This window comes from Terrapene carolina, unplaced genomic scaffold (genome assembly GCF_002925995.2).
Source record: "Terrapene carolina triunguis isolate 2854851 unplaced genomic scaffold, T_m_triunguis-2.0 Scaffold580, whole genome shotgun sequence".
In the NCBI taxonomy this organism is placed as follows: Eukaryota; Metazoa; Chordata; order Testudines; family Emydidae; genus Terrapene; species Terrapene triunguis.
In genome coordinates this window covers 9,289,886-9,310,665 of record NW_020664931.1, presented here as the reverse complement: position 1 = coordinate 9,310,665, position 20,780 = coordinate 9,289,886, and the positions used below count along the sequence as shown (strand labels likewise).

General features: G+C 44.0%; 1 protein-coding gene across 1 annotated transcript in view; it reads left to right on the top strand.

Annotated features, from left to right (window-relative positions):
• Positions 1-20,780, top strand: part of DNAH5 (dynein axonemal heavy chain 5) — a 215,721-nt gene that overhangs the window by 134,536 nt on the left and 60,405 nt on the right. Inside the window, exons 57-61 of the mRNA XM_026659120.1 lie at positions 5,651-5,854; positions 6,263-6,442; positions 8,615-8,752; positions 12,246-12,381; positions 15,817-16,133. Of these exons, the coding sequence (XP_026514905.1) occupies positions 5,651-5,854; positions 6,263-6,442; positions 8,615-8,752; positions 12,246-12,381; positions 15,817-16,133 (975 nt within the window). The remainder of the gene's footprint in view (positions 1-5,650; positions 5,855-6,262; positions 6,443-8,614; positions 8,753-12,245; positions 12,382-15,816; positions 16,134-20,780) is intronic.

Here is a 20,780-nt window from a genome sequence, read left to right as displayed (position 1 = left end):
TGATTGTGATTTTTCATGTTAAACTCGCAGCAACTCACATATGTAAAGCGACTCCAGTCCTTGGTTTTGATATCACACTGGTAACCAGCTAATGCCACTGCTGATATTTTGTTCAAACACTGCTGAATAGACAGTGACTACAGCACAAACCTGCTTTATTCCGTCCTAACATAGGTCTCTTCCCTCTTGTCTTATATTTTCTCCTATTATGTATATTGCACCAAGTTTACTGCTGTCCTACTCCCTTTGCCTCCTTCTTCATGACTACTTCTGTCAGGTCTCCAATACCTGGAAACACTATTGCCACTAGTTTTCCCATGTTCCCTTTGTCTCCAGCTTTGGACACTACTCCAAAAGACATCTTTGCTGTGAAGTGTTTACGCTGTAATGGAGTAGCTCATTCTGTATGTTCTTGGTAGTGGTAATGTCTGTTTCTGCCCATGACTTTACATGGTGCATCACTGGGAGTGAAAGTCCCATTTTAGTTTAGTTTAGATCAGTGATACTCAGACCTCAGTGGTTCAGGAGCCAAATTAACAATCAACATTACCCAAAGGAGCCACAGTAATGTGAATTAATTCACTATTATTGTCACAGCAAAATGACTGACCACATATTCTACAATTAGTTAATAACATAGTAAAAGCATCCTGATTGGTTAATAACTTAGATCGGTTAATAATTAAATCACACAGTGTTTTCATATCATGTGCTGCCAAGAGCTGCAGGAGACACATTAAAGAGCCACTTGTGACTCCCGAGTTTCAGTCTGAGAATCACTGGTTTAGATCTTGCACTGTATAATTCAATGGGCATTTACACTAGTATGTAAAGTGATAAATAATAATTCAGCAAAGAACTTTTGATGGAGGATAACTTCAGTTCCCATTGTTGAAACCTGTTAATCTAATAGTGGAGAGCTGTTGGGGCGGGAAATGAGAGTCTCTGAAGAGCAAAGCAATGAGTGGGAGGTATGGACTAGTGATGGGAAAACCTCTAGGTTTGCAGGCTCATGTCAGAGAAGTATTCAGACTTTCAGATGCTTTCCTTAACTCTTGAGCAGCCTTCCCCCCAAATGCCTTTCTCACTCAGGTACATTATTCCTCCAAATACACCCCTCCTTCCTCTTACCTGCTCTTTAGGGAGGAGGCGGAAGATGATATTGGCCTTGCAGGACTGATTTTTCATGAAAAGGTGATTTGAGAGGCCTTCTCTATTCTTCACATAAGAGTAGTGGCTTTTGTGCACACTAAGATGTCAGAACACTATAGTGCATTTTGAGACGTAAACTCCAAGGTGCCCTTTTAAAGCAGAACTGATCATAAGACTTGGGGTTGCAATGACTGAATCATGCTGCATCAGAGTGAAATAATAGGCCTCTGGTCACACTCAAAGATATAAATAAGTGGGATGCCCCTGAAGAAAATCCTCCCAATAAAAAACTCTGTAAAAGGGGATGGGGCTCCAAGTTATCTTGACTACTTCTCCAAGAAGATCTGTGCACCAAGGAAGCTGTAATCAAATATTTAGGAACTTTCTAATGGTTTGGTTTCCATTCTAATATGTGAAGGCTTTGAATATTTACATATTTGATCCATATTAGCTCCCTTGCCTAATGAAGATGAAGACAGCAATGTAATGTGTGACTGTGACAGTCGGAATGCAGTGATAGCATGTACAAGTCATGGATCTGTAACTAAGATCCAGCTATTAGGTATAGTACCATGTAAAACAAAACAGAATTATGGTGCTAGGATGCTTTGTAGGAGTTTTGGTTACTGCATAAACTGCTCAAACTACCCCGTCAAAGTTTATGGTATCATCAGAAGGCCTCAGTGGAATTAATGCACAGTAATTCAGTTACTTGCAGTATATTTGTCTTCTACCCTATACCCTGTTCCTTGTTTTATTCTGTGATTGACCAAAAATAAATCTCCAAAGCGAGTTAGTTCTTTGACAGCTATTTTTTTAATGCAGCTATCCTGGTTTTACTAATACTAACTGACAATATAATCTTTGTAAAATAAATTCCAGTATCATGTGAGATATAAAATTTAAATAGTGCATGTAAAATTTCACTCTGGGTAAAGGTGTCAAATACATTACATAGACACTTATACTCTGTAAAATACAGATGACAATTTTCCATGAGGATATTGTTTTCTCCGTCTGAGAAAGAACTATGTTGGCTTCATCTGCACTATAACTGCTCACATGACAGCTTCAATAGGGAAAAAGACACACAAGCAGTAGCTAACAAGCATATGAATAAATATGTATGTAAAATTATTTTAACATTATTTCAGACCACAATTTCCTTTGAGTCAGAGAACACTCCTTGTCAGTTGTGATTGTTGCATAGATTGGTTTTCTCATTATAATAACCTGGCAAATTATGGTCTGCAAGGACTTGAGAATTTTAAATTATTTACTAAGAATTTAATGGAATCTTGCTAGCAGCACAGAGAAATGTGTACTGCAATACTTGATTCATTTACAGGTTTCTTAGCTGTTAAGTGACCTTTAATTGGTCAATCTGCCCATTCGTCATAACTTCAAGACTTGTTAGTTTTAAATGACACGACTACTATTAAGTGGAGAAGATACATTGTGGTCTTACATAAATAATTTTTAAAAATGTAAAATTCTTTAACACAAATTACGGTCCCTTTGTCCTTTCTATTACACTGATAACACTGCTGTACAGCCAAAATGCTTCTGAAATAAATGTAGTCAAACTTTACTAATTCTGGGTCACTGAGAACGAAAATGATGCTTAAAATTGTTGATTGGCTCTAGTTTTCAAGATATGCTATTGGGTCAGTATATACGACCCTTGACTTGGGAATGGCGGAGGATAAGTGTGTTATAAAGGGAAGGGATCTCAGTTTAAACCAGAAATGACTAAAATACATCTTTGACTGGATCTATGAATAAATCTATGACTGGGTTTGGACAGTACTTGCTTTTTAGGCAAAACAATGAATGATGCAATCTGAAGCTGGTATTGCATCATACATGATATGAATTGCATCATGTTATTCCTAGAAGTCATGGATGATGCAATCATAACGAAGCTTACATCACTCTGCTGAACAAATTGCCCTACATCAGCTCTAGAAATCATACAGTGTGGTGCTCTCTTATTTGTCAGTGTTTGATTTTGCAAAGGGACACATTTCTGTTTAGCCAAAGTGAGCAGAGATGCCTCGTACTTGTGTGAACAGTGCAGATAACTTCTGCTATGTTTGTGGTGAAGTGACTTTTGCATCACAAAAGCGCAGTATAACCACTATGGTTAAGAAAGCCTATCACCTTTATTTTGGCTGCCAAATTGGAGATCAGGACAAGAGGTGGGCCCCACACATATGCTGCAACACTTGTGCAACAAATCTTCGCCAGTGGTTGAACAGGAAAAGGAAATCTATGCCTTTTGCAGTGCCAATGATTTGGAGAGAGCCAACAGATCATACCAGCAATTGTTACTTCTGCATGGTGCCTCCAGTTGGGAAAGGTGTGTCAAAGAAGAAAAAGTGGACTGTGCATTATCCAAACATTCCATCAGCTATACGCCCAGTACCCCACGGAGAAGGACTGCCGGTTCCTGATGCACCAGAATCATTCTCACTTGAGTCAGACGAGGAAGAGGAAGAGGATGAAACTTCTGGTCCTGAACCATCAATGTCACAGGACCCACATTTTCTCCCATCCTCCTCCTCTGAACCACACCTCATAACACAAGGTGAACTGAATGACCTTGTCAGGGATTTGGAACTAGCCAAGAGTAAGGCAGAGCTGTTGGGCTCCAGACTACAGCAGTGGAATCTCCTGGCCGGTGATGTTAGGGTTTCCATGTTCCGTGACCATCAAAAGGATCTTGTCCCATTCTTCTTCATGGAAGGTGATCTTGTAGCCTGCAACAACATCGATGGTGTGATGGCAGCCCTCAACATCGTTCACGATCCAGATGAGTGGAGACTGTTCATTGATTCATCGAAGATGAGTCTTAAAGCTGTTTTACTGCATAATGGCAATGTTTTGCCATCAATTCCAGTTGGTCATGCAGTCCATATGAAGGAAACCTAGGACAACATGAAACAACTTTTGAGGTGCATAAACTATGACCAACATCAGTGGCAGCTTTGTGGCGATTTGAAGGTTGTTGCTCTCTTGCTTGGTCTGCAGCCTGGATACACAAAGTACTGCTGTTTTCTCTGCGAATGGGATAGTCGTGCAAGAGATTCCCATTACATCAAGAAAGATTGGCCACTCCGACAGTCATTGGAGCCTGGGAGGAAAAGCGTTCAGCATCCACAGCTTGTTGAATCAAGGAAGATTTTGTTACCACCCTTACACATCAAGCTGAGTCTGATGAAGAACTTTGTCAAGGCCATTGACAAAACACAAGCAGCTTTCAAGTACCTCCATGGAAAATTTCCAAGGTTAAGTGAAGCTAAGATAAAGGAAGGTGTCTTTGTTGGTCCTCAGATTCGTGAACTTCTTCGAGGATGATGCATTTGACCATGCACTGCATGGCAAGGAAAAGATGGCATGGAAAGCCTTCCAGTTAGTGGCAATAAATTTTCTCGGAAACAACAAGGCAGACAACTCCAGGTTGTTGGTGGAAAACCTCCTCAAGGCATACAAAAGCCTTGGTTGCAACATGTCACTAAAGATAAATTTTTTGCACTCTCATCTAGATTTTTGTCCACCGAACTGCGGAGCAGTGAGCGACGAGCGATTTCACCAGGACATTGCAACAATGGAGAAACGCTATCAGGGCAAATGGAGCCCATCAATGCTTGCAGACTATTGCTGGACAGTGACAAGAGATGCTCCATTGAATGAATACAAGAGACAAGCCAAGAAGCGCCGAGTAGACACTGAATAGGACTAAACTATGTACATAATAGTTTTTTGCCTTTTGTTTCATAATAAATTTTATTTATGTAACCCTTTTGCTGATTTTTAAAGTGTTACATAAACAGGACAGGTGAAATATTATCATGTAAAGCAACCATAATACATGAAAAGACCTAGGTTTACAATTTATGATTAAAACTCTACTATCTACACAATATACATAGACATAAAATGTAAAAACTTAAATATCTTAGAAACAGTAGCCAATCAGTTGTTTTAATTGTCATATTTGAATTCAGCACATCAAAATACATAATAAATAGCACATTTTATCTCTGAAGCAGACGACTTCTCAAAAATTGTAGACCAATGATAATTGCTTGTAAAATGTGCAAACAAAAGCATTACGTCATGTAACTAAACTTAAGTTATTGAATGAGCTTTTTCTCTTCTTTTTCATCCCTCAGAACAGGCTTGCTTGTGTAAATTGCTGAGTGCCTACTTGGTGCTGCTGAGCAGAAATTACTTAGTAGCTTACAAGAGGCAGCAGTTAAAACCTTTCAGAACTGGACCTTTCTAGTTTTATTCTGCTTGAGCATGATTTAACAATTAAAAACTTGCTATGAATACGTAGGTTGGATTAATTTTTCCAAACAGATCCTATGCCTGTAGGATGGATTCAATGCAAGTGTCCATCATTTTTTGATATGCGTGTCTTTGAGATGGACAACATGGTTTACTACAGCAACAACAGTAATAATCCCTTTCCTTCCTCTCGATTTCATAGACAATCAAACCTGCAGACATTGCCACTGTCCGTACACTAGGCCGACCTCCTCATCTTATCATGCGTATTATGGACTGCGTGCTCCTGCTGTTCCAGAGAAAAGTGAACAGTGTGAAAGTGGACCAGGAGAAAAGCTGCACCATCCCATCGTGGCAGGAATCACTGAAATTGATGACAGCAGGAAACTTCTTACAGAACCTGCAGGTACTTTAAAAACATAGAAGAGAAAAATGGATTGTCTAATGGCTGCAGCAGAGCAAATGTTGTAAGAAGTATATGTTATATATTTCATTTTAAAAGTTATGGGTTTTCGACCCATTGTATTGTGAAGAAACAAAAACTGGGCGTAATTGTACAGTTTTCACTCAAAGGAAGTGTCTGTTGATTTCCCATCTGAGTTTTGCCTAAGTAAGGATTGTAGGATTGGGCTCATTGTCAGATAATTTGCTATTGGGGGATAGTTATGTTATCTATTTGCTTAAATCACAGGCCATTCACAAATTAGGATGTGCCAATTAAATTGTTGGTGAGTTTTTTAAAACACCTTTGGAGAAGCTGACTGATGTGTGGTAATACAGTGTGGCTAAATTGTTCTCTCCATGATGTCTCCAGCAATTCCCAAAAGATACAATCAATGAAGAAGTTGTGGAGCTTTTGAATCCTTACTTTGAAATGGTAGACTATAACATTGAGACGGCAAAGCGAGTGTGTGGGAATGTGTCTGGCCTCTGCTCATGGACCAAGGCTATGGCTGCATTTTTTTCTATCAATAAAGAAGTGTTACCCTTAAAGGTAAGTCTGTATTGGTAAGCCAGTGGGAGGTTTTCCTAAATAACACTGTGGGATTTGGCCCAGTGGGCAGACAAACTACTAATTCCAGCATGTGTCTAAGGGGACTCACCACCACAAAATCAAAAATGCCACAAGAGGGCTCACCCAGTGAGTTGTGGATTTTTAAACAATAAGCATATGCGCAAGTCCATCCTGATTTAGTAAAGCTTTTAAGCATGTGCTTGAATGCTTTGCTGAACTGAGGCTTTTGGGCTCTCTTTGGCCTGGTCTACACTACGACTTTGATTCGGATTTAGCTGCGTTAATCCGAATTAACCCTTCACCCGTCCACACTACAGAGCCAGTTAATTCGAATTAAAGGGCACTTAAAATCGATTTCTGTACTCCACCTCGACGAGCGGAGTAGCGCCTAAATCGATTTTGTTAATTCGAATTAGGGTTAGTGTGGCCGCACACCACCGAATTACTGTGTTTAAATTAATGGGGTAGTGTGGCCGCACACCACCGAATTAATGTGGTTAAAAACCGAATTAAGGTGCTTAGTGTGGCCGCGCACAATCGAATTTATACAACCTGTTTCCCAAATTCGAATTATCTAAATTCGGATTAATCCCGTAGTGTAGACATACCCTTTCTCTAAGTGCCTTTTTAATAAAGTAGAACAGCTCTATCTTATTCACAGAATCTGCTCCCTGTATATATTTAGCCATGTCTGTTCACTTGGGTGGAAAAAAGTTGTGCTGACCACATTTGACGCCTGTAAGCACTGCAGAACTGAAACAGGTATGGCATAGGGAACTGGATTCTGTTGCATCCAGTTCTTGTGTATCCATAGAGCGACTAATGAAGGAGCTATACAGGTAGCACTAAGGGAGTAACTAGGCCTGCGGAACCTTTATGACTGGTAATGAGGCAGCAGAGGGAAAGAACCCAGCTTCAAGGAGCAGTTTACAGGGCAGGCAGTTATAAATATGTATTCCTTTTTTGTTTATAAACTAAGCATATTAGATCTGAAAATCACTTACACAATAAATATGAAACTTCAAACTGCCATTTCCACAGAGTTGAAGTGCTTTCTGGGCATTTGCCCATGCCATTTCTGTTCTCAGATAGATGTACTGAGAGATAAATTTTCGAAAGTAACATCTGCGTTTTCATAAACAAACCTGGATTTGCTCACAGTTGAAGTATTTATTTATCTAACAATGAGACTTGTAGGGGCAAACACAAACTTCATGCAAAACTGAGTAAATCATAATTAACCAAATGCCTCCAGAATTAGTAAAATGTGGAATTTCGTAAAAGAAAATATCAATGTTGGGGACATTTCCTTAGCGCTGGTTTGGACGCCAGTATAAGTTGGAGCAGCTTGAGAGCTAATTTTACCAACACCAGCAGGAATGGCCTCTTAGGAGCCATGATTCCAGTTGGCTGTTGCAGGAGTGCAAGGCATTGCTGTCTTATCTCAGTGCTGCTCTTATATTGAGGGGGCCCAGGAGTGTCTGGTGTGGAGCTGTCTCTGCTAGCTGCATAACTCTCTATGTCAAAGGAATCCCCAGCTACCCCCTATATGGCCATTTTCCAGTTGCTTTCTGCTGACCGAGAAGGGCAAACCATAAGGCCAAGGACCTGGCCTACCTACAACCCTTTATCTACATTCACAAAACTCTTAATATAAGCATGGGATTTGTATCATAAATTAGGGCATTACATGACCTGTAGTACTGGCTTGTTAGTACTGTATTTTAGATGAGATGGTTGATTATCTCCTTTATACTTTGAGACCTTTCAAAGAACAGATTGATACTCAATAAGAAGGAATTAGAAGGACATGATCTGAGCATGGAATAGCTATAGGTCTGTGATGTTTATATTTGAAATCAGAAATGTGTTCTCTGTACACATGTAGTCCGAGAAAATGTGGAGGGTCATCTGAGTGAAATGCTTTATCCCCTCCTGCGAAGTGTTTTACCACAGAATTGCAGCTGAGAATTGTAGCAGAATTCAGTCTGTCAGACAATTGAATTGAAAGGATTCTGAGTAATAGCTTAATTATACAGAGCAGTTTAGATTTTAAATATAATGCTATGAAGCTTTAATTGAGATGTGCTTTATATCAAATGCTTTGAAACATTCTGTGTATGATTTGCTTTGCATATGTATATTTTGTAGGCTAATTTGGCAGTCCAGGAGAATCGCCTTGCCACTGCCATGCTAGATCTGCAGAAAGCCCAAGCAGAGTTGGATGACAAACAAGCTGAATTAGATTTTGTACAGGCAGAGTATGAAAAAGCCATGACGGAAAAACAGGTGCAGTATTCCTTACATTAAGATACTCTTTGACTGTTTTAGTCACTGATACTATTTATGCAACCACAAAATACAGTGCATCTCCTCAAACTCACTATTGTCCTTTGAAATGGAGAATTTAGGGAACAAAATTTGAATTTTTGGGGGACATCCTTCTTTTTTTTTTTTTTTTTTTGCTTTCTCATATACTTTCCTGGCCCACTTTTCTGCCTCATTAAAACCCACTGTGTATGTAGCACAAAGCTTCATGCATTGAACACTGCATTTGTTACATGAATATGTGAATATTTCTGTGCACAGACATTTGAAATTGTGGACTTTAAGCTCCCAGGCTGGCAGATGTCACCCACCTTTCACCAGCACTTAACATACATGCGTACCGTAAAAAAATTAAAACAAAATTCAAAGGTTCCCATGAAGAGGCACAACCAGAATTTTCCTAATGAAGGGCCAGAGGGTTCTGGTTTGGGTATTTAGGGTCAAGCACATGTAGGGTGACCAGATGTCCAGATTTTATAGGGACAGTCCCGATTTTTGGGTCTTTTTCTTATATAGGCTCCTATTACCCCCCACCCCCATCCTGATTTTTCACACTTGCTGTCTGGTCACCCTAAGCACATGATGTGGAGGAGGGGGAATTACGTATGAGAGTCTCCCTGAGGTTGTCAGATCTGCCTGAAATTTTAATTCAGAGATAGATTTTGTGACAGTGTCTCGGGGGCAGTAACTGGGTCCCCTTTGGTCCCTCCTATGCCACGCACAATGACATATAGGAGGCATCCCTATCCCCCGGGACACAGATGGAAGCTCCCCGCACTGCACAGTGGTATGGGATCTTCCCCTTCTAGGGACCATCTCTTCAAGTCCTCCTCAGCCCTGGACTCCTCCCACCTGTTCCAGCCCTGAGGTTCCCATGATGGATCTGTGGTCTGTATTGCTCCAGCTGCTCTGTGCTGCAGATTCGGCCGCCCTCGTAGCCACAGAGAAAGCTCAACCATCCAGCTTGACTCAGTAGCTCCATCCTGGGTTGGGGCAGCCACAGGTGTGACCCAGAATGCATGATCCTGCACATAGCGCCTATGCCATATAGTTGTCCACTAGGGGAAGGGACCAGGAGCCACTGGAGTGAGTGTGTGTTCTCTGTGACCCCCTGTGAGATGTGTCTCTGGGGGTCTGAGCCGTGGGCAGGGCTAGGCAGCATGCTGTAGACTCTGCCCAGAGTCCTGACTGTGTGGTTGGGCTGCAGTGTTTATGGGAAAGGTTGGGTCCTGTTGTGCCCCTGATCCCTTATATACAATTGTATGGAGCAGGCCCAAATATGCATCCATTCTTTGACGATAATGCATAGTGATGGAGCATTTCAGTTTTACGTGCTCTGACTAAGGCCACTAGGACTAAGGCCACATTTTAGTCACGGGTATTTTTAGTAAAAGTAATGGACAGGTCATGGGCAGTAAACAAAAATTCACGGCCCGTGACCTGTCCATGACTTTTACTATATACCCCTAACTAAAACTTGGGCCGGGAGGCCATGGGTGCTTGGTGGGGGGCCGTCTGGGGATGCCGCTGGTGCTGGGGAGGAGGGTTGCCCAGGCCCCCCGCCGGTGCTGGGGGGGATGCGGGTGACGGCGGTGCATGGCCTGGGCCCCCTGCTGCTGCTGGGTGGGGGAAGGTTGGCAGGGCTTGCAGGCTCCCTACTCGTCTCCGTGTGTCCCTGCAGCTCCTAGGGGGAATGGTGGTCAGGGGGGCTCCGTGCGCTGCTCCCGCCAGAAGTGCCAGCTCCACAGCTCCCATTGGCCGGGAACCGCAAGCAATGGGAGCTTGTAATAGTCCGGTGCGGGGGTCGTGCCCTCTCAGGGGCCGTCGGGAGCCAGGCCGCCTCACTACGCGGCCCAAATCAGTCCTCGGGTTTTGAGGGTCTCGGGGTTCCGCCCCTCAGGGCAGGAGCTAAACAAAAGGCACCCTGCCTTTGCAAGGAGCTCCAGCCCCCAGTCGGGGCTGTACAACAAATCAGTTCTACGCTCCGGGTCTTGCAGCCGGAGCTGGGCAATTACAGCGTCAAATAAGTCCAAACGCTAGCTCAGGGCGGGGCAACACACAATAGTTAAGGGGGCTCAGGTCCTGGTGGCAGGAGCTGAGCAATAGCAAAGTCAGGACGCCCAGGCCCTTAGGCGGGGCGGGGCAACAATCAGTAGTCCCAGGGGCTCAGGTCCTGGTGGCAGGAGCTGAGCAATAGCAAAGTCAGGAAGCCCAGGCCCTTAGGCAGGGCGAGGCAACAATCAATAGTCCAAGGAGGCTCAGGTCCTTGCAGCAGGAGCTGAGCACAAACAAAGTTAGGACGCCCAGGCCCTTAGTCAGGGCGGGGCAGCAAACAATAGTTCCAGGGGATCGGTCCCCCTTTGGGGCAGTTCTGGCCCTTGGGCAGGGAGGAGGAGAGACTGCCACCCGGTGTGGGGGTGGCAGGGGGAACACAGGCCCACCCACTCCACTGTGTTCCAGCCCGGGGCCCTATCCGCAGCAGTCCGTCTGCCGCGGGGTCAGTGGGGATCCTGACCGCAACACACTGACATAGGCTCGGGGTCTGCTATCCCCGGGCCACTTCCCATCTCCTCCTCCTCCATTGGTACCTGCTCATCGCTGGGCTCGGCAGCGGGGTCCCAGACCATGGGCTCCTCGGTTTGCTGAGGGCTGTCTAGGTCGGGCCGCTCCTCCGGTCTTGGGTCAGGGGGACGCTCGGGACGCTCCTAGGGGTACCGCTCTTGGGGCAGGCTCGGCGAGTCCGCCTCGGGGTACCTGGCTCTGGGGAGGCTCGGTCTCGCAGCGTCCGGGTATCTGGCTCTGGGGAGGCTCGGTCTTGCCGGAGCCCGAGCAGGAGCGTCTGTTCTCTCTGGCCGCTCGGCCCCAACTGAGTGCTGGGGCCTGGCTTTTATACTTCCTGTCCCGCCCCTTGACTTCCGGGGGGCGGGAACAGGTGGCGGTGGCTCCGCCCACTTGGGTGCCTGTTCTGGCTCCTCTCTCTCAGGGGCCGTCGGGAGCCAGGCGGTCTCACTACAGAGCTTCATGGGCGGGGCCTGCGGGCACAGGCAATATGTGGAACCCCCTGGCCCCTCTGCCTACGAGCTGCAGGGACATGCTGGTGGGAGCCAGGGAGGCCCCCCCCAGGTAAGCGCCACCCCACACCCCAACCCCCTGCCCTAGCCCAGAACTACCTCCCACACATCCAAACTGCTGATGCTGGCCCAGGGGCTGCCCAGGTGCACAGCCCCTGAGCCAGTACCAGCTGCTGCAGAAGTCACAGAGGTCACGGAAAGTCACGGAATCCATGACTTCTGTGACCTCCGTGACAGACACGCAGCCTTAACTATGATACTTGGCATATGGTAATACAGTAAATATTAAAGTACTATTTGTGAGTCATTATGCCATTAAGGGTTTAATTAAAAGTAGGTTTTTCCTTCCACTTCCAATCAGTGTTTTTTTGTGTGGTCTGTAGACCTTACTTGAAGATGCAGAACGTTGCAGACATAAGATGCAAACAGCCTCCAGTCTTATAAGTGGTCTAGCAGGTGAAAAAGAGAGATGGACTGAACAGAGTAAAGAGTTTGCTGCACAAACTAAGAGGCTTGTGGGTAAGCATAATTTTTCATTATACAGACTTACTGTGAACTCTCCCTGTGACTATGAACTGGAGTGAAACTAAGGTCACTGGCCCTGGAGGTTTTTCGCCTTCCTCCGCAGCATAGGGCAGGGGTCGCAAGCTGGAAAATTCTCTGCGACTTGAAGTCTTTAGATCACGATCTGGAGACTTCAACAGCAGAGTTAAGGGAAAGTGGGGTGGTCAGCTTTTGTGGCCTGCATCATGCGGGGGGTCAGACTAGATGACCATATTGGTCCCTTCTGACCTTAAAGTCTATGAGTCTATGAGTCACCTGGGTTCTATTCCTGCCCTGCAAGTGACTTCTTTAGGTGACTTTGGACAAGTCACTTAACCTCCTCTGTGTCTCAGTTTCTTTAGCTCTAAAATGAGGATAAAGTCTAATTCTCTTTGTAAAGCACTTTTTGTCATCTTTGGGTGAGAAACACTACATAAAAGCAAGATGCACATAGTAAGGTACAAAATAGTTTGTACAGCATATAAAACTAGTGGTAACTCATGATACTTTCATGCTTATATAGTAATATTAGGGAGTATAATCTGTGGACTGCAGCTAGTAGAGGGTGACATGTGAATGATGACTATTACAGAAGCAGCATAGTTTGTATAGCTAAAGATGTTAAGATTTGTGCCTGAAATAGAGATTAATTGTTCTGTATGAATAATAGAGTGTATCCTCCCCACACTTAGACCATTTATTCTTCAAGGATAGAATAACTTTTTGGACAATTTTCCAATGAATACTTTGAGTTATAAGTATATTTACAGTAAGTAACCTTCTTCAGATCCTGCTAGTAAATTTGTGGTTTTTGAGATTAAAAATAGATTTTTCTATACTGTAAAAATTATAAGGAATAAACGACTTTGAAAGTTGACCACTTTGCTTCTATATATTTACATTATTGCTCATCAGTTTCTCTCTACACAATGATAATCATTTAAAAAATTTTTGTCTACTAATACTGTTGCCATAATTTTCAGAATCTAAACTTTTGATTTAAAAAGAGTCATTAACCGTCTAGTCTTGGTTATAAACTAACATGATAGTGTTGGAGGATATTAGTGTGGTGGTTGGTGGAGTCCTGATGGTGGGGGACTAGTGCTTGGGGACTGGTACTATATTGTGTGAAGGTTGAACTCACTTTTTTATTTTCTTGATTTCTATAATTTGCACTGCTGGGTGGAAATAACTTTAACTACTTAACAGTTAACTGTTTTGTTATTCTTGCTGGGCATTTGGATTGGATTTAGTCTTCAGTATCTATCAAAGCTCTGAATCTACGATACCATCCAAATAATGCAAGGAGATATAAACCACTTTTAAAAATACCAGTTTCACAGGTGTTAAATTTTTCTTCTGATAACATGTAACGTCCATGGCCACATAGACTGTAACAGTGGCCATGATGTGTGCCAGGGTCACTGGGAAATTAATGGGAATGAACTCAAGCCCTTATGCTCCAAATACCCAAGCCCCTGCTTCTTGAGCTGGAAAATAAATTCATTTATCCACTGCAAAAATGTTGGTTGAACAGTTTAGATCCTGTCCAACAGAGATCACAGATCTTAATGATTACATTAGCATGCCATGTAGATAACTGCTGTGGAATTAGAAAAATCATGGATACAACTGAACATGTTCCTTTTGTTGAATCAAATCATGGGTGCCTGGAATATATCAAAACATAAGGGTATTCCCTACTTTCACTCCCATTACTGAAGGAGACACTGGAGCTATGTCTACACTGTTACAGCTCTGGCATGTGTGGCATGGGTAGCTACATGCCAAAGTGAAAAGCCAGCTGCATCCATATTGTGTTGTGTAGCTATATGCATCAGTGTCGGGCTCTGGCAGGGGGAGGCAGCGGGGAAATGCTAGGCAGCACCCACTTTTGGAGCCTTCCACTGCGGTGGGGAAATGCTCTGGCAGCAGGGAGGCAGTGAGATGAACACTGCTAAAAATAGCAGTTAGATGGGAGAGACACTGCTTGGGCATACAGAGACCCCATGTAATATATATACCATAAGTTCTGGCATGTCTTTGATCACGTAAGCAGTGCCTCACCATCTGTGCTATTATTTATACCTGTGGTAGGGTGTGTGTGCAGTATGTGCACTCTACATGTTGCAGTGAGTGAGTGTGCCGTGTAGATGTACCCGGGGATGCAGTATTTTGTGCACACACCTCCCTGTTTTCTCAGGCTAGGTTGGGCTCTCTGCACTGAGCAAGGATGTGACTGGGGGAAAAACTCTGCTCTTCCAGCCTCCTGCCAACAATAGGCACTGTGCTGTTGCTGCCTCCTGCCTGGGATGTCTATTTCTCCTGCACCCTGGCTTTTCAGTGTTTCATTGCAGAGCAGGGAGAGGGGAAAACCCCCAAAGCTGACAAAGACCATCAGCACCAGACCTTCCCCCACCCTGAGGCTAAAGATTAATGACTACGAGAAGCAAGACAAGAGAGTGACCCTCCTGCACCTTTAAGTGTGGGGAGTATTTGGCTGGCTGGCTGAATGAAGGGACCAGTGCTTTAGGGCTGGGGGCAGGGAGGGGGTGGAGATGAAAACTGTTGCAAAAGGGGACATGTGGTCGTTGACTCACCCCCTAGGAATGCAGGGTTTAAAAGGGGCAGCCCTGCACCGGAAGCTCTGTTTTACACGGAGCAGTCTTGGAGGCAGCCAAACTAATTGCTGGTGCCTCCTTGTGGCGGATGACCAGTGCAGGTACTCCATAGGGAAGGCATACAGTGACCGGATAAATGGCTTGGAAAAAGACTTAAAAAGAGGTGTTTGTTAAAGGAGTGAACGGGGGACGGTTAGGGACTTCTGTGATTGGTATGGCATGGAGCCACCCCCCCCATTCGTATAGCCCACCTTAACCCTCCTACGAGGGGGGTGGATGGTAAAATCCCGGCAATGGATTTGCTGGAGAGACCTGGATGGAAAAATAGGGGGAGCTGGTGGAAGCCCCCCAGATAATTACGGAATAAACATGGGGTTACCTGTACTGTACACTTTTATCTGCCGGGTAGTCCCAGACATCTAATAATACTGTTGCGGCCTAATTAAACCCATGTCAAATGTCTCCTGTCCTTCTTTCATTATAGCCAGACAACAGATACTTGCTGGTATGATACACTGGGAATTTTCAGAACACCTTTGAAAAACTAGATTTTTTAAATGGTCCCAAAGACTCAATAAAATCATGAGGTTAGAATTAGAAAAAAAAAACATTTTCAGTGATATTTTGCACACAGCACAGTCAAGCAAATAAATCTGCCCTTACACAAAAAATTATACTGTAGGTCCCGTTGGAAGCTTTGCCTGTCTCTCTTGTTTGTTTCATCCAAGCACATGTATTACCCTAACAAAGCTGTCACAGTGTTTCAGTATCTTGTGCTTTTTTTTTTTAGGAGATGTGTTGCTGGCTACAGCTTTTCTATCGTATTCTGGTCCTTTTAACCAAGAGTTCCGCAATCTGTTGTTAAATGATTGGCAAAAGGAAATGAAAACCCGGAAAATCCCATTTGGCAACAACCTAAACCTTACAGAGATGTTGATTGATGCTCCGACCATCAGTGAGTGGAACCTCCAAGGACTGCCAAACGATGACCTATCCATACAGAATGGAATTATTGCCACGAAAGCAGCTCGTTATCCTTTGTTAATTGATCCACAGACTCAGGGCAAAATTTGGATTAAAAATAAGGAAACCAAGAATGAACTTCAGGTAACTTGAATGCAGATATTTTCATACCCTCTAGTAGCTCTTACATAGCTGCCAAAATGCTTGGCTAATAGGGGGGTTCAGGTTGTAGCTAGCAATTATAATGTTTATATACTACCTACGTTGCATAGAATCATAGAATAGAATATCAGGGTTGGAAGGGACCTCAGGAGGTCATCTAGTCCAACCCCCTGCTCAAAGCAGGACCAATTCCCCACTAAATCATACCAGCCAGGGCTTTGTCAAGCCTGACCTTAAAAACCTCTAAGGAAGGAGATTCCACCATCTCCCTAGGTAACCCATTCCAGTGCTTCACCACCCTCCTAATGAAAAAGTTTTTCCTAATATCCAACCTAAACCTCCCCCACTGCAACTTGAGACCATTACTCCTTGTTCTGTCATCTGGTACCACTGAGAACAGTCTAGATCCATCCTCTTTGGAACCCCCTTTCAGGTAGTTGAAAGCAGCTATCAAATCCCCCCTCATTCTTCTCTTCTGCAGACTAAACAATCCCAGTTCCCTCAGCCTCTCCTCATAAGTCATGTGCTCCAGCCCCCTAATCATTTTTGTTGCCCTTTGCTGGACTCTTTCCAATTTTTCCACATCCTTCTTGTAGTGTGGGGTCCAAAACCAGACACAGTACTCGAGATGAGGCCTCACCAATGTTGAATAGAGGGGAATGATCACGTCCCTCGATCTGCTGGCAATGCCCCTACTTATACAGCCCAAAATGCCGTTAGCCTTCTTGGCAACAAGGGCACACTGTTGACTCATATCCAGCTTCTCGTCCACTGTAACCCCTAGGTCCTTTTCGCAGAACTGCTGCCTAGCCATTTGGTCCCTAGTCTGTAGCAGTGCATGGGATTCTTCCGTCCTAAATGCAGGACTCTGCACTTGTCCTTGTTGAACCTCATCAGGTTTTTTTTGGCCCAATCCTCTAGTTTGTCTAGGTCCCTCTGTATCCTATCCCTACCCTCTAGTGTATTTACCACTCCTCCCAGTTTAGTGTCATCTGCAAACTTGCTGAGGGTGCAGTCCACGCCATCCTTCAGATCATTAATGAAGATATTGACCAAAACTGGCCCCAGGACCGACCCTTGGGGCACTCCGCTTGATACTGGCTGCCAACTAGAGATGGAGCCATTGATCACTACCCGTTGAGCTCGATGAGCTAGCCAGCTTTCTATCCACCTTATAGTCCATTCATCCAGCCCATACTTCTTTAACTTGCCAGCAAGAATACTGTGGGAGACCGTATCAAAAGCTTTGCTAAAGTCAAGGAATAACACATCCACTGCTTTCCCCTCATCCACAGAGCCAGTTATCTCCTCATAGAAGGCAATTAGGTTAGTCAGGCATGATTTGCCCTTGGTGAATCCATGCTGGCTGTTCCTGATCACTTTTCTCTCCTCTAAGTGCTTCAGAATTGATTCCTTGAGGACCTGCTCCATGATTTTTCCAGGGACTGAGGTGAGGCTGACTGGCCTGCAGTTCCCCGAATCCTCCTTCTTCCCTTTTTTAAAGATGGGCACTACTAACCTTATTCCAGTCATCCGGGACCTCCCCCGATCGCCATGAGTTTTCAAAGATAATGGCCAGTGGCTCTGCAATCACATCTGCCAACTCCTTTAGCACCCTCGGATGCAGCGCATCCAGCCCCATGGATTTGTGCTCATCCAGCTTTTCTAAATAGTCCCTGTGACGTTGTGCAGTCTATATGGTTTTATAAAAATATAAGTGAATATAATGTAACTGGGATATGCTTCATGCAAAAGGTCTCTTGTAAGGTATCATTACAAAGCTCATAATCTACTGAGTGTGATCATCCTATTTGTAGAAATGTACCACTCTTGTATCTAAAACTAGAAATATAAAACATAACTCTGAGGGCCTATTGTAATTATGTAAAATGTGGGCCATTAAGGATGGTTTGGAATCTTGACGACTCCCATTGTCTGCAGATGGCTGTATTTACCTGTGAGTCTTCCTGTATATGTGTGTGCTGGCAAGTGAGTAATGAAGTCTTGCAGTGACATGTGATCCTGAACTGGAATCCATCTTTAACCTGGTGCTTTTCCAGTGAGGGGGGGTGGAAACCAGAGGGACAAAGGGTTCCCGCCTTATGCAAAAGATATATAAAGGGGTGGAACAGAAGAGAGGGGGAGAGGAGCCATCATGGAGAAACCCCTAGCTAACACCTAAGCTGGAACAAGAGCTGTACCAGGGGAAAGAATTGTGCCCAGGCCTGGAAGGTGTCCAGTCTGAGAAAAACTTACTGAAGCATCTCTGAGGGTGAGATTATCTGTATTTAGTTTGATTAGGCATAGATTTGCGCATTTTATTTTATTTTGCTTGTGACTTACTTTGTTCTGTCTGTTACTACTTGGAACCACTTAAATCCTACTGTCTGTACTTAATAAAATCACTTTTTATTTAGTAATTTACTCAGAGTATGTATTAATACCTGGGGGAGCAAACAACTGTGCATATCTCTCTATCAGTGTTATAGAGGGCGAACAATTTATGAGTTTGCCCTGCATAAGCTTTATGCAGGGTAAAACGGATTTATCTGGGTTTAGACCCCATTGGGAGTTGGGCATCTGAGTGCTAAAGACAAGCACACTCCTGTGAGCTGTTTTTGGGTAAACTTGCAGTTTTGGGACAAGTGATTCAGACCCTTGGTCTGTGTTGGAGTCAGACAGAAGTGTCTGACTCAGCAAGACAGGGTGCTGGAGTCCTGAGCTGGCAGGGAAAACAGAAGCAGGGGTAGTCTTGGCACATCGGGTGGCAGCTCCCAAGGGGGTTTCTGTGATCCAACCTGTCACAGTCCCGAACCACTTCTTTCTCCACAGAGGGCTGGTCACCTCCTCCCCATGCTGTGCTGCCCAGTACAGCAGTCTGGGAGCTGACCTTGTTCGTGAAGACAGAGGCAAAAAAAGCATTGAGTACATTAGCTTTTTCCACATCCTCTGTCATTAGGTTGCCTCCCTCATTCAGTAAGGGGCCCACACTTTCCTTGACTTTCTTCTTGTTGCTAACATACCGGAAGAAACCCTTCTTGTTACTCTTAACATCTCTTGCTAATATCTTGTTGCATGCAGTCAGTGTACACTCTAGGTAGATTTAGCATTTAGCACTAGCGCAAATTCTCCCCTTTGTTACCTTGTAACCAGGCAAACCTGTTGGTTTCAGTGGGCTTGCTTGAAGCATAATCCAATGAAGAATGTGGCTGTTAGTGTGCAGATGGAAGACCTGATAAATTCCCCAAGGAAAATGTTGGATGCCATTAACCCTAGGAAAATGAAAATGTGTATGCCATAGTTTGTTCTCTTATAGACTCATAGACCAGAAGGAACCATCATGATCATCTAGTCTGACTGCAGGCACATTGCAGGCCACAGAACCTTGCCCACCCACTCCTGTAATAGACCCCTAACCTCTGGCTGAGTTACTGAAGTCCTCAAATCATGATTTAAAGACTTAGAGAATCCACTCTTTACACAAATTTAAACCAGCAAGTGACCCATGCTCTATGCTGCAGAGGAAGGCGAAAAACCCTCAGAGTCTCTACCAATCTGATTTAGGGGAAAATTTGTTCCCAGTCCCAAAGACAAGTTAGTTAGACCCTGAGCCTGTGGGCAAGACCCACCAGCAAGACAGATGGGAACAAATTCTCTGTAGTAACTCAGAGCCCTCCCCATCTAGTGTCCCATCACTAGTCCCTTGGAGATATTTGCTGCTAGCAGTTGCAGATTGGCTACATTCCATAGTAGGGAGTCTCTTCAGACCATCCCCACCCATAAACTTAGCAAGCTCAATCTTGAGGCCAGTTAGGTTTTTTGCCTCCACTGCTCCCCTTGGAAGGCTGTTCCAGAACTTCACTCCTCTGATGGTTAGAAACCTTCATCTAATTTCAAGGCTAAATTTGGTGATGGCCAGTTTATATCCATTAGTTCTTATGTCAACACTGACACTTAACTCCTCCCCCACCCTGGTATTTATTTATCCCTCTGATGTATTTATAGAGAACAATCATATCTCCCCTCAGCCTTCTTTTGATTAGGCTAAACAAGCCAAGCTCTTTGAGTCTCTCCTCTCGTAAGGTAGGCTTTCCATTCCTCTGATCATCCTAGTAGCCCTTCTCTGCACCTGTTCCAGTTTGAATTAATCTTTCTTAAACGTGGGAGACCAGACTGCACCCTGCATTATGCTGATGTACTAAAAAATCAGCAGACACAACATCACGCTATTCCATAGCTTTCTGCTGAATTGGAAATAAATAATAGCCATTATTGTTATTTTATTTTATTATCATTATTCTTTTATTAGTGTTGCACCTAGGAGCCCTAGTCATGGACCAGGACCCCATTGTGATAGGTGTTATACAAGCACAGAACAAAAAGATGGTCCCCACTCCAAAGAGTTTACAATCTAAGTCTAAAACAAGAGACATCAGATGGATACAGACATATGGGAGAGTACAAGGAAACAATGAGACAATATTGATCAGTATGTTGGCAGTGGTCTTAGCGTACCAGTGGCCTAATGGTTGAGTTTTTTGTAGACATTGTGGCAAAGGAGTTTAAGGGGAATTTGAAGGTGGTTAATGATGTAGGTTTGTGGATATTTAGAAGGAGCGCCTCCCAAGC